The sequence below is a fragment of the Nematolebias whitei genome, chromosome 15 (assembly GCF_014905685.2).
Source record: "Nematolebias whitei isolate Nwh7 chromosome 15, NemWhi1, whole genome shotgun sequence".
Lineage (NCBI taxonomy): Eukaryota > Metazoa > Chordata > Actinopteri > Cyprinodontiformes > Rivulidae > Nematolebias > Nematolebias whitei.
Window position 1 is genome coordinate 20,902,650 of NC_056512.1, and position 14,231 is coordinate 20,916,880.

General features: G+C 41.0%; 1 protein-coding gene across 1 annotated transcript; it reads left to right on the forward strand.

The window, feature by feature from the left end:
• The first annotated feature begins 4,438 nt into the window (after positions 1–4,438).
• On the forward strand, positions 4,439–12,473 carry il2rb (interleukin 2 receptor, beta). The gene is made up of 9 exons (XM_037689451.1): positions 4,439–4,511; positions 4,611–4,740; positions 4,933–4,999; positions 5,083–5,176; positions 5,434–5,582; positions 8,586–8,769; positions 9,552–9,657; positions 10,724–10,793; positions 11,766–12,473. Exons 1-9 carry the CDS (start codon positions 4,439–4,441, stop codon positions 12,471–12,473), a joined length of 1,581 nt encoding a protein of 526 aa, XP_037545379.1.
• The last annotated feature ends 1,758 nt before the right edge of the window (positions 12,474–14,231 follow it).

A 14,231-nucleotide genomic window follows, 5' to 3' on the forward strand; every position in this document is an offset into this window, starting at 1 on the left:
TTATGTAACTTAAATTACCAGTATTAGGTTAGCTTAGTTGCCTGAATTTTTCAAAATAAATAAAAAATAAATAAAAATCTAGGAACAAATATTTCATCCATCCATCATCCATTATCTTTACCCTTTATGGGCTAAATGAACATTTGTCACATAATGGCTTCTTTCAACTTTCAGATTGAGATCAACTCCAAATCTGAGCGTGTGCTCTGTGTCGTAATCACTCCGCTCACAAGTTGACCTTTAGTTTCTAAAAGCTGACGACTAGGTTGAAACATTTTTACAAGTCTTTCAGACAATTTTTTTTTTTTTACTTTTTCATTTCACATTTCAATTTAACAAGTCTCTATTTTTAATGAATCCTTGAGACTCAATGGGAACTAACCTGTATAAATAAAGGTTGAATGAAAACTTGATTGACCTGGTTTAAGGCATTAAGATTGTTGATGTTTCAGGATGTGGAGGTCTGGAGGCCCTCTGCTGCAGAAGTGAAAGGTTTGGTGACCACTGTTTGACGAGAACCGTGTTGCTTCAGCCTCAATCTTCTTCTCTTTCTGAAGCACCGGAGGTGTTTGTCTGTGTCTGCAGTGGTTGTGGCTGTGACAGCGGTGGTTTTATCTCTGTACAGCTTTATAGATCTCATTTGTTGTAGAACCCCATGTTTCTAAATCTGGTAGCTTTTAGCCTCATTAATCCTTCAAATCTCTATTTTTTTCTTCTTAAAGCCAAGTTTCTCTGATTCAAACCACTTCATAGAACAAGTTTATCTGCATATAACCCCACTTCTTCATGTTGTGATTGAAACAGGATGTGGTGTTACTTTGTATTTCTTGTTTTTAGTACAATTATTATAGTATTGACGTCAGTGATGGGCCACAGGTCATGGCTGCTGCTGCTGGTGGGGAGCAAAGGAGGTGTTCTGTGAGGAGGATAGGCCTCCCCCCATCACCGCCACCACCTTTCCCTCCTTCAACCCAGCACCCGGCCCGTCCCCTCTCACTATCACTCACCGCAGCATGAAGCTTCCTGTAAGACCTGAAGACTCAAACCTGTGGTTTCAAGTGGAAAATGTCACTGGGCACTTTAAAGAAGACAAAGAGGTGAGAATGAGGGGCGAGAGAGAGAGAGAGAGGGATGAGAGAGAACGACAGCTTGCATGAGAGACAGAGTTATGTACGAGTAAACAGACAGAGAGGGGCTCAAAAAGACAGAAATCAAAGGAATCAGTCTGGAGGAGGAGGTGATGACCTTATCCTTGTTCACCACCAGCTACCAAGACTCAAGAGGTATATTTCATGAACTGCTCTAAAAGAATAATATTGTAATGATAAAAAGGACTAGTTTGCATTTTTGTAGTAAAAAAACTGGCATATTTTCTCTCAAAGTTCTTTGTGAGACATCTCAGTATCCAGAAGTTGTTTTAGTCTTTCTGCAGAAATGATCGTGACAGCCTGTAGTGATGAAGTCAGGCTGTGATGAACTAAGAAAATTAAGACCCGGTGACACATTTTCACCACATTCACTTGAAGTCCAGGTCAAAGAGTCCTGTTTCTGATCTGACTGGTTTCTGTCTCAACCTTTATTTTCGTTGATAATCTCTGACTTGTATCAGTTTCAGGCCATCCTGCTGTCAGGTTTTGATGATGCAGGTGAGGGGTTTGGAAACCTTTCGGCTTCTGACCACTCAAGACCTGCAGATAGTTGGCTGACAAGTACAATCGTTGTACATAAACTAAAAAAGGACGAAACGAAGGCACAGCTTTACATTTCCATTCTTATTTCACTATAATTTTGGGGAAAAAATATGCATTGTCTCTAAAGTTGATCTGATTTCTGGAAATCCTCAGTTGTTTTTTATTACTCTAAAAAGAGTCCAACTTTAAGAAGGGGATGCACAACAATACAAACTACCGTTTGGGAATAATTATGGTTAAACTAGATTTAGTTATGCTTTCATTTTGACACCAGGTCATCTACCCAGTGATGAGGCTCTTCCTTCTTTATACGCTCTGTTTGTAGGAGTGCTTTCTCTCACAATAATGAGGAGGATATATTCTGCTGCTTGGAACGGTCTAATCCCTGGAATTGTTGAAGTTCCTTCCTGGCTTCCTTATTATTTCTGTCTACTTTGTTTTCTTCCCAAAAAAGATATGCTTTATTTAAGAATGTATGGGGTGCCGTTTGTAAAGTTACACAGTGGAAAAATTAACAGCAATATTTTGGTTTACCTTTGTTTTTTCCAAAGTCATATTTTCACCATGTTACCATACCATACCATTTTATTTATAGAGCACTTAAAACAGCTACAAGGCCAACCAAAGTGCTGTACAGACAGAACAACAGACAACACATGAAGCAATATACACAATGAAGTAAATCAAAAATATAGACATTAAAACGATGCAGATAATAAATATGACGACAAACCAGTGTGGAGCGTACAGGTTCGAAACACAGATCCTCTGGTGTTGAAAGCTACTGAATAGTAGTGAGTTTTTAAACGGGATTTGAAAACCGAGAGGGAGGGGGCCAGTTTGACAAGCAGCGGCAACTCGTTCCAAAGTCTTGGTCCTGCTACAGAGAAGTCCCTGTCACCTCTGCGCTTAAGTCGAGTTCCTGGAACTATGAGGAGCAATTGGTCCGCTGACCTCAGGGAACGTGGAGGGACATATGGTTGTAGTAGATCAGAGAGATGGGGGGGGGGGGGGGGTGCGAAACTGTTCAGTAATTTGTAGACATACAGGAGTATTTTCATACTTTTATAAATGTCATAGTTCCGAACTAAATATTTAATTTACAATCTAAGTGTTTAGTTTACAAACTAAATACTTAACTTCCATCCATCCATCCATCCATCCATCCATTTTCTTCCGCTTATCCAGGGTCGGGTCGCGGGGGTAGCAGCATAAGTAGGGAGGCCCAGACTTCCCTCTCCCCAGCCACTTGGGCCAGCTCTTCCGGGGGAATCCCGAGGCGTTCCCAGGCCAGCCGAGAAACATACATAGTCCCTCCAGCGTGTCCTGGGTCTTCCTCTGGGTCTCCATGTGGGACATGTCCGGAACACCTCACCAGGGAGGCGTCCAGGAGGCATCCTAAACAGATGCCCAAGCCACCTCAACTGGCTCCTCTCGACGTGGAGAAGTAGCGGCTCTACTCTGAGTCCCTCCCGGATGATCGAGCTTCTCACCCTATCTCTAAAGGAGAGCCCAGACACCCTGCGGATAAAACTCATTTCGGCCGCTTGTATCCGAGATCTCATTCTTTCGGTCACAACCCAAAGCTCATGACCATAGATGAGGGTGGGAACGTATATCGATCGGTAAATTGAGAGCTTCGCCTTTTGACTCAGCTCTCTCTTCATCACGACAGACCTGTACAGCGCCCACTTACTTAATACTTAACTTGCAAGTTAAATATTTAGCTAACAAGCTAAATATTTAGCTAGCAAGTTAAATATTTAGGTCTGACCTAAATATTTAGTTAGCAAATTAAATATTTATTTTGGAAATTAAATATTTGTTTTGGAAATTAAATTTTTAGTTTGGAAAATAAATATTTAGGTCCAAGCTATATATTTAGTTTATCAAATTAAATATTTATTTTGGAAATTAAATGTTTAGTTTGGACAATAAATATTTAGACTCAAGCAGTCTCAATTTAGTTTAGGAATTAAATATTTAGCTTAGAAATTAAATGTTTAGTTTAGAAATTAAATATTTAGCTTGAAAAAATAAATATATAGTTTGGAAATTAAATATTTAATTTAAACCTAGATGTTTAGTTCACTAGCTAAATATTTAATTTGCAAGTTAAATATTTAGTTTGTAAATTAAACATGTGGCTTGGACATAAACATTTAGTTTGTAAACTAAATATTTAGTGTGGAGCTACCTTTTTTATCTTGCTAACTAAATATTTAACTTGCAATTTAAGTATTTAGTTTGTAAACTAAATATTTAGCTTGTAAATTAAATGTTTAGTTAGTGAACGATGACATTTATAAAAGTTTGACTAACAGGGTGAAAATATGACTTTGAAAAAAAAGGTTTTTATTTCTTATGAAAGGCTAAATAAACCAAAATATTGCTGTTAATTTCTGGCTGTAACTTTACAAACGGCACCCCATAAGAATGAACCCTTTTGTTAGATCTAGTCTTTGTGTCATGACAGGAGCATACAAGGTGTAAACATTGTCTCGTGGTGTTTTAACTGTTCCACCCTTCTCCTGTCCTCTCAAATGGACCATTCTGCTCACTGGTCCTCCAGTTTGGGATGATTTTGTTGATGTTGCAGTTTCAACTTCCAGGTTTCAGAAGTGACAGACAAAAGAGACAAAGGTTCAGCAGGTTCATTCAGTCTCGTTGTGTTGACGACATTTTCTGTTGTTGACGATGAATCCACGACTGTGTGAATCCCATCTGCTTCCAGCCGTGTCGCTGTCATGAAGATGCTGCGGTCCTTGCTCGTCTTCGTGATTCTGCTTCCACCTTGTTCAGCTCACAGAGGTCCAGCTGGTACGTGCACGTTAAATCTGAGGGAAAGAAGAAAGATCCTCAGCTTCCTTTTTTACGTTTTACTGGTCGTTCTAATCCCAATGTGTCTTTTGAAACAAGGACTCTTCTGTACAAATGACCTCGTCCACAACGTCAGCTGCAGCTGGACCGGGTCCTGGACGGGTTCTTTTGATGACTGTTGGGTTTCTGGAGTGAAGAAAGTTTTTAACAAAAGAAAATCTGAAATCATGTAAGCTATGACAGCTTTTGTTCTTTATATTTCTTAACAAACTGTTAAAATGACACAATATCTTCAACTTTTTTTATAAACAGAGAGAAAAAGGAGGCATTCAGTCGTTTAGTTTGTTTTTGAGAGGACAAACGTGGACACAGTTGATGTAACTTTACACAATTCTTTCAAATTTGTCTTTTTTTTTTGTAGTCGAAGCTGCAAAATGAAACAACACAAGAGTTCTTCTCCAGGCTGCAGCTTGGTCTTTGAGGGAACAGTAAGTCCTAAACATCTCTCGACAAGATGATTACCATTTGAAGACTAATTTTATTGAATTTAATGTTTTAATGGCTCCTGCAGCAGTTCTCTGGGTCTGCAAAGATGCCAAACATCAGCATGACGTGTAACGGCACACTGATAGCAAACATCACAAACTACAGACCAGTCAATTACAGTGAGTTATTTTTTTTAATGTGTATATTTTTGATTTATAGCAATAGTTCTCCAGTTATTTGACACAAATTTGTAAATTGGCAGAAAAAAAGTGCACTCCCATTACAAACGTGCTCATAATGCTGACTAAGAAAATATATTTCACTTGCAGATATCAATTTTTATATTTCCGTTAATGGTGTTCAGCTGTTCTTTAATATAAGTTCATTTTAAGCAGTTTTTAAAAGTCGTAAAGTCTCTTTGTGTGTTTGTCTGCAGTTATGATGCATGCTCCCGACGCTCCTCATGTCAACATCACCGTCAATTACACGCAGATACTGTGGCGTCTGGGGAAACCCGTCTCTTATCTTTTCAAATCTGGATTTGACTTTGAAGTTCAGGTCAAACGGAGAGAGCAGTCATGGACGGTGAGCTCAGACCTACACGCGTCAGGATCTCGTTGTTTTACGGGGTTGCCACTTTGTTTTGCACATTTTATTAATCTAAATACAAAATCTGCAGGTGGTTGAAGTTTTGTTTCAAGTATTATGGCAAAAATAATGAATTTATTTGAAATGAACAATTCTTTATTGATCCCTGAATGGAAAACTTTTTGTGCAGCATCATTTTATGAAAGGAGAGAATAATATAGAATTTTTTTTTTTTAATTTAAAGCTTTCCCTGTGGGCAGAAGTCACTGCTGTTCTTCGTCAGAGTTTAATGTCATGAGGCTGTGTATTATATATTTCGTTTAGTAATGTGAAATGTTCTTTTTTCCCCCACACACAGTGGCTACAGTAGCTCAGTGGTGGTCTTGTATTCCTGAGGCTGCAGGTTCAAGTCCAGTTTGGACATCCTGAGTCAAACACTTAGCAGGTCTTTCATGCACAGTGCCGTGGCAACTCGTTCAAAACGATTGCAGACAAAAAAAAAAACAACAACTTAAACTTATCTCTCTAAAGCACAAAAACTGACAAGAATTGAATTCTGCACCTCTTTTTATGTTCGCCACAGCTTCCATCTGAGAGTTATGTCCTCTTGTGCAGGCGTCGCGTGTCCCACCTGGCAGTTAGAGTCTCGAGGTGCCTTTTCTTTGGCCAGCTGCAGCTGACAGGATAAAACTGCAAGAAGACCTCTGGCTGATGAATAGTCTGATTATTGATTATTTGTAAGATCTCTTTGACTCATCCAAACCACAAGACATGCAGCATGTTAATCTAAACACTAAGGCTGCTCTGCCCTTCCTTGTAAACTGCCTCTGTCTTATATTTCTTGTCTCTTGTCCAAAAGAAAATCCAGGTGTCTGTAGCCCACAACTATCACAGCAACTTCTGCTAGGAAAGAAAAAAGTGCTTTATAGTTCATCCAAGCTGTAAAATATTCTTCCTTGTGTTGCTGCTGAAGAGGTGATGGTCCTGACAGAGCTATCTGAGTCTTTGTTCAGATGATGGGACTCTGGGTTGAACTGGATGTGCGGTGTTTACAGAGTGAAAAGAAAGGAGTAGAGTACAGAGCCCAGAGGTGCTCCTGTCCAATTGGCCAGTGAACATCTAAACTTATCATTGCTGAAAGCACCAGAAAAATCAGAAAACAATCCTCACTTCTTTATCCAGATGGGATAAAGAAGGTATTGGCTCCCTGAAACATGTACAAGATTTAATCTTCTTTGCTAAACCTTAATGTAAAATACAAACTCCACAGGATCTTCAAAGGTCTACTTTCTCACATAGAACCAAGAATAGATTCTCCAGGACTTTCCTGCTATGAGGCATTGGAGCAATGGGTATACAGGTAGTTGTTGAGGGCAGATGGATAGAATGTTTAAGGCATTGGGATGAGACAAGATGTCACCCACTACTCTGGTTCTGGATCTGGATTCTAACTTGGGATAAATTGAAAGATATACTCTAAAGAGTGGTGTGATTACCATTACCAGAGAGAGTGGTGTGATTACCAGAGAGAGTAGTCAATAACTACTCTCTCTATACTCCTCAGCTCAGTCCTCACCTCCTTCTACAGGTGTGCAGTGGAGAGCATCCTGTGCTCCAGCATCAATGTGTGGCATGGAGGCTGCACAGCTGCAGAAAGAAAAGCTTTGCAGAGAGTGGTGAAGGCTGCACAGAAATCTGTTGGAGTCAGTCTCCCCACCATCACAGACATCTACACCTCCAGATGCAGGAAGAGGGCCACCTGCATCATGAAGGACCCCACCCACCCAGCACACACACTTTTTGCCCCACTCCCCTCAGGAAGGAGGTTAAGGAGCATTAAGTGTAGAACCACTAGACTGAGGAACAGCTTCTACCCTGAGGCTGTTAGACTCATGAATCTCTAACTAGAATAATCGCTGTGAAAAACCATATCATGTTGCTGCTGATCTGTTTCATGTTGCTGCTGATCTGTTTCAATGTTGATGTGTTCATGCGTGCACATCTGCTCACAGACTCATGTTCATGTTTGTGGTGATGTTCAATGTTTTATGTTATGAGTGCTTAGTGTATATTTAGTTGATGTTTTTCTTAGTTCATATCTTAGATGTTATTACTGTTTTTCTTATACATTTTATTGTCGGATGTAACTGGGACCCTGTGTACATAATTTCGCTCCACCACATGTACCACATGAGGTGCGAATGACAATAAAGAAACTCTGACTCTGACTCTGACTCTAAAGGCCCGTGCAACTGGTCAACACAAACATTAACATCCTTGGGGAGCCTTTTTCTTGCTCGGTGAGTTGTAGACCTATGATGGCCAAAGATAAGACTGTAAAGGTGTGTCAGGAAATTTGTAGGTCGTGGGAGGAAGGTGAGGTTTCTGTTTGTGTGCTAAGGTGAAGGGACAACTCCCATCATGTCTTCTTGATCTGAACTCGTCAAAAAACTTCCTGGGTCTGACTGGACTTGAGTCAGTCTTCCATCTCAAGGCTTTCTTCTTTGTGCTCAGGAGCCTGCTCAAGCTACTGCTGAACCAAAGCTTCCTGCCCTGATGAGGAAGGTTTTCTCTACAAAGGAGCTGATTTGTGGCCTCAGAGAACCTTTACAGCGCTTTGTCTGTTTTCTGTGACCACCTCCCTTACAGTTTTGTAGTGCTTGCCAAAATAGTTGAGGTGTAAATGAAAAACACCAGACTGTGGACTGTTTATTTTGTGGAAAGGCTGAAATGTGGCATGCATCCATTACCAATGAAAATAATGAACTCAATGTGTTGTGGTTGCAGTTGTTGGGAAGTTGCAGATGTAGCAGCTAAACTTGTGCTGCAGTGCTGATATCTGTCCTTTTGACTTCAAGGGTTTAAATAAGTTTGTTTAGAGATGATGAGGAAAGGTTTCTGCAAACGGTAACATTCAAACCAGGCAGAAATGATCCTGCTCGTGGTAAAGATGCTCCGTAACTTTAAAACTTGGCTGAATTATCTTTCTTCTTCCATCAGGAGTCCAGGACTTTGCCTAAAAATGACCAGGAGCTGAAAATACCTGTTTGGGAGCTAAAAGGTGCCTCTCAGGTCAGAGTCAGAGTCAAGCCCTCTGACAGAGAGAACAGCCACTGGAGCGCCTGGAGTCCAACAACGTCCTGGGAGGGAGCAACAACCAGGCTGGACTCGCCAACTAAACAAGGTGGAAAAAAGAACTTTGTAATTTTATTGATTTAAATGACAACTTTGCTAACAGACTGTTTCATGATCTTATAAAAATTGAACAAAAAATAAAACCTTTTTCTTTGTTAATTTTGGGCTGCTCTCTTTCAGGGTTGCCACTCCATCTTGTAGCCCTTCAGTTTCACTCTTGAAGCTATCCTTCTGGTCATTGGTGTCAGAAGTATTTATAATGTGTGTGTGGTGGGGCACACTGGTGGTGGGAGGGTCTGGGGGTCCTCCCCCATAAATAAAAAAGTAGATGTTATTTTGTACATTGTGGCATTCTAGCATAAGGAAACACTTGAGTCAATAACTATGAGAGCATGACACAATGTAAAAATAACTGACGAGTCTTTGTGCGACTTAGTTCACTGTGGTGACCCCTAAAAGAAGGGAGAAGCCGAACGAAGGAAAAAAAATGGATTTGTTCACAGAGAAATAGAAACAGTGCTGGGTAAATTACTATTTCATGGTAAATGTGTAGGTGTGTGTGTGGGGGGGGGGGGGGGGGGCAAACAAATATTTTTTAATGTGAGGGGGACAAGTCCCCTTCGGATGTAATTGTTGCGAGTGCGACGCCTATGTTTCTGGCACAAATCACTCTTGACACTTGTTCTCCAGAGCAGACCTCCACCTCTCCAGGCTCTCTTCCACCTGCTCCCTACTCTCACTACAAATTCCATTGTCATCTGGAAACACCATCACTCAAAATAAAAATCTGCTAACTGCTGGCATTAAACAAGGTGTTTTTGTGTGTTTCAGGCCGGTGGTTGGATCAGACCTCACTGATGGTGACGGGAGTCCTTCTCACTTTTCTTCTCGTCATCGTTGTTGTGACGGCCCTTTACAAGAACTGCAAGAACCGAGAGTGAGTACATTGTGTACTGAATGTTTCTTTGCATTTCTGTCTTCCATATCTGCAATCCCACTTCTTACAAAATTGTAACATTATGTAAAATGTAAATAGAAACATGAATACAAAGAATTGCAAATCTTGTAAACCTGTATTTTTACAATAGAATTTTATAACACCCCTTCTCAAAATAAGCTGGAACAGAGGAAACAAAAAGACTGTATAAGTAATAAAAACACCTGAAGGAACAAATTAGGTTAATGGACAACAGGTCAGTACAAGGACCGAGTATAAAAAGAGACTGAATCTGTCAGAAGTAAAGATGGGCAGAGGTTCACAAGTCTGTGTCTAAAATAGTGGAACAATTTCAAAATAATGTTCCTCAGTGGAAAATTGGGAGGACTTTGAATATCCCATAATTTAAATTTCATCAAAAGATTTCAAGAATCTGACGACATCTCTGAGCTCAAAGGGCACAGTTGGAAGTCGATATGTAATGCACGTGATCGTTGGGTCCTCAGGCAGCACTGCCTGGAAAACAGGTCTGATTCTCCTCTGACATCACTGCTTGGACTCAAACACTCCCACAATCAATCTTCTGTAAACACAGTGCACCGTGTCATCCACAAATATAAGTGAAAACTCTTTTATGCAAAGAAGAAGCCATGTGCACACCATCCAGAAATTCTGCCATCTTCTCTGGACCAAAGCTCATTTGAAATGTACTGAGGCAAAGTGAAAATCTGGTCTGTGGTCAGATGACTTAAAATTAAAAATATATTTTCAGAAACCACAAGTGCCACGCCTTCTGTACTAATGAGAGGGACAATCCAGCCTGCTATCAGCGTACAATTCAAAAGCCTGTTTCTCTGATGGTATGGGGATGCATTAGTGCCTATGGCATGGGAAGTTTACGCTTCTGAAAAGGCGCCATCAGAGCAGAAAAGTTCAAACATGGCAAACTTAAAGATTTTGTATGTGTACACTGTTTCATTGTGAATAAAATTTATTTACAAGATTAGAGTTAAAATAAAGCCTAACTTTTTTTTTTGTTTTGTTTGTTTGTTTGTTTGTTTTGCAGGCTCCTCAAAGGGAAACCAGTACCCAACCCCTCCAAGTATTTAGAAACCCTTCCCAGTGGAAATCCAAAGGTAAAAATCACAGCTGTTTTAAACTGTTCTGTCACGTTCGGGTTTTGGAATCAGAATAAGCCAGACACAGGAGTACAAAAGAACGGTTTTAATTTGGCTGCTGGAGTCAGGGTCCAGTCTTAGTCTGTACATGGCAGATGAAATCCAGATGGTCATAGAGGGGTCAAGCATGGAGGAGCAGAGAGTATCGTAGTCGTGTTGGGAGAGCAGAGTCATTTACTATGGTCAGAAAAGCAGTCAAATCCGAAAGGGTCAGGCAAGACGAGGAAACCACGGTACAGGCGAGAGGTCAAGACAAGGCGAGGCAAACAAGAAACTATGGAACTATGATGTCGTCATAATCAGGGACCAGGGAAGGTTTAATAATTCGGCCCTGGTGGGTTGTGGACAGGTGGTTGGCATGAATGCTGATTGCAGAGGGAACGTGGTGCTGAATGAATGGAGCAGCGTGAACAGGTGCATGGGATGAATGCTGATTACTGTGGAGAAAACAAGGGAGGTGTGGCATGGAGTGAAGGGAGCAGGCTTGAGCTGAAGGATGGGTGATAGGCAAAACACAGCAGGGAAACAGAAAATATGGCATGAGGGGCAAAACTATGGCAGGTGACATGGGCAGGAGAACACAAAGCATGAAGGCAGGATTATGGCAGGATGGGCAGAAACATGGTATGAGGAGCAGTGACGTGAGCAGATGAGGGGTCGGCGAGGGCCACTGACCATTACATGTTCACTACTAAATAACTTGTATCTCATATTCTTTAATTTGCAGGTGTTACACTAAAGTTATTTATCTGTTATAAATATTAACTTCTCAAATTGTATGTGTTTGCTTTTGCTCTTTTGAGGCAGCTGTATTTGCAGTCTGTGTTTACTTAGAGGACAGAAGAAACTGTTGTTGCTTAAATCATTAGTGTCTGATTATTCCTTCAAGGCTGAATCTAAATTTGTTTCCTTTTGTTTTTTTTATTATAGCGCCAGCTGTCAGGATCTGAATTTGTCTTTGTCCCATCTTGCGACCACATCTCCCCAGTGGAAGTGTGTCAGGACTGGGAAGTGATGGTCCCCTCTCTGTCTCCATCCTCCAGCTCCATCAGTGCCCTGCTTCATCCCCAGAACTACCCCCCCTCTGCCTCGGGATCCAGCGGAGTCGTATTTAACTCGTCTTCTCTGTCCAGTTTCTCCAACATGGGTTATTTCATATCCAGCTCCTCGAGTGGCTCGGCTGGAACTGATCCCCACCTGGCCTACTTCACCTACAACGACCCTTTCCAGACCCTGCCCACCATCCCTCAGCCCTCCTTGTGCGACACGTTCTCCTCTGATCCAGACTATGAGAGCCTGAAGAAGGAGCCAGAGAGTCCAGACTCAGGTTTTGGCATCAAGGAGGATCAAGAAGAGGATCTGAATGAACACAGATCTCTCTTTCTTGTCCTGCCTCTACATTTTCCTTCTCATACTCGTCTGCCTTCCTCTCCTCCTTCTCCTGCTGTAGCTCAGATATCCTCCATCAAACAGGAGCTGGATGTGTCAGAGATGGTTGCTGCTGCTGGTGGTGCTGGTGGTGGGGGCTCTGCTGCTGCTGCCATGTGCAGGTCCTCCTCCATGCCTGTAGAGACCTTTAAATCGGACTATTTGACACTCAAAGAGCTGCAATCAACATTCAGCAATAAATCAATGTAAAAGCAAAATTTAGTTAGGGGTGATTCTCAGTTTTCAACATTTTTGTAAGCGTACAAACCATATGCTGTGGGGAGGGAGTCAAGCTTTTCAAAATATATATTTTTTAAAAAGTGTTTTGATACACCCTGTATAGCCGACGTGTTGCTATTCTCTCGCATGGCCAACACTGACATGACACGCCATACGGTGAGCCCGGCTGCAAGCAGCGGTCCCAGCTGAGGGATCAGTGGCTCAACTGCGAGCTCCTCTCTGTCTCAAAGTGCTCAGAGCAGAGACGCACGCTGCAAACGAACCACATATGTACATAGTCGCCACTGATCCTGCTCTGGCTCTTGCACCACACCCTCCATCTTCTCGGGACTTTTATATCTAAAATCTGACTTTGTATTAAATGTTAATGTGTTCGGAGCATCGTCATCGTACAGACAGGCTCAACTTGGATGGGTGACCAAGCGTCTGGTCTTCAGAGAGTGTGCCGCCGGGGGAGTGCGCGCAGCCTGTTTGAGTGTCTCTTTGTGAGAATCTTAGAACTGAACAATATTCACACTAAAAGGCAAATACTTGCAGGCTCCAGATCACAGCAAAGATGTCTCTGTTTAACTTTTTTTCCCCAACCAACTCAAAGTTCTTTGTGACAGAGTCAGCGTTAGGTGTGTGTAACTTATCATAAATATCTATACACCGGTATCCGTACGTTTTAAACAATTTTAAGTTGTGTACAAATGTGGAATGACAATTTAACCTTAGTACAATATCCATGTGAGCACATGGGTTTTCTCTCAGATTTATCTATTGTAAAATAGGATTTGTGAAAGTCATCGTTTTTATGTACACATTTGGAGGGTGGGAGGAGGGGGGGTCTCCAAAGAGTACATTTTGTACGCATGTGAAAACGTTGAGAACTGTGAACCATCCCATAAGCTTCTTGTGCTAACACCACAAGCAGCTTGACTAATTATTACTATCTACACTTGATTGGCTTTTGGAGCCAGTCCAATTCAAGATGGCCGTCACAGCCAATCAGACCAAGCATGCACAAAAATGGCTTTAACTCAGTCAAATGTTTGTTATCCCAATCCTCTGTGTGACATAGTGCATAACGTTATTTTTAAGGTTTAACCAAAATGGCTACCCATCTGTCCCTCTGTAAACTTGTGCTGTTCCATTCTGGTCGTTTGATCAGACCACAACAAGACAACCGTAAACTTTGCACATTGATGTGATTAAAAACTACAGCTCAAATGGCCGCTGATTAAACTCATGTACAGATTAACATTCAACATTGGAGAGATGGCATGAAACTAAATAATTTAGCTGCAAAAGTGAGGAAAAAAAATTAACTCATGCAAGAGACATGTGTAAAATATTTGTACATACTATTAAAAACATATTAAGGCAGCTTTACAGTAAACTTACCTTGCTACATCATCCAAGTTATCTTGCATTAAAACGCTAAATACAGCAGTAACAAGTTAGCATTAGTAAGAATGAAAGCTTTTCTACAGCTACTGCCCAGCTTTTGCTTTTGTTCAGAGAAAAGGTTGAATAAATATTTTACTTTACCTGTTGTAAATGTTTTATTCAATGACTTTGGTTTCAAGAAAAGAAGGTTAGCTTTGACCGAATTGGCGAGCTAACAGCTAATTTTGGTGGAACCATGCTAAAAGTGGATTATTGTCTTTTTAAAACAACTCTATCAAAATTTCAGGTCTGTTAAATAAAAAAATTTTAAAAACTGTTTTCTAAAGTTTTACGTAT

Coding starts and splice junctions, on each gene's coding strand:
- il2rb (XM_037689451.1), top strand. CDS start 4,439: ATGAAGATGCTGCGGTCCTTGCTCGTCTTCGTGATTCTGCTTCCACCT. Junction 4,512..4,610: donor AGCTCACAGAGGTCCAGCTG/GTACGTGCACGT, acceptor TTTTGAAACAAG/GACTCTTCTGTACAAATGAC. Junction 10,794..11,765: donor TTCCCAGTGGAAATCCAAAG/GTAAAAATCACA, acceptor TTTTTATTATAG/CGCCAGCTGTCAGGATCTGA.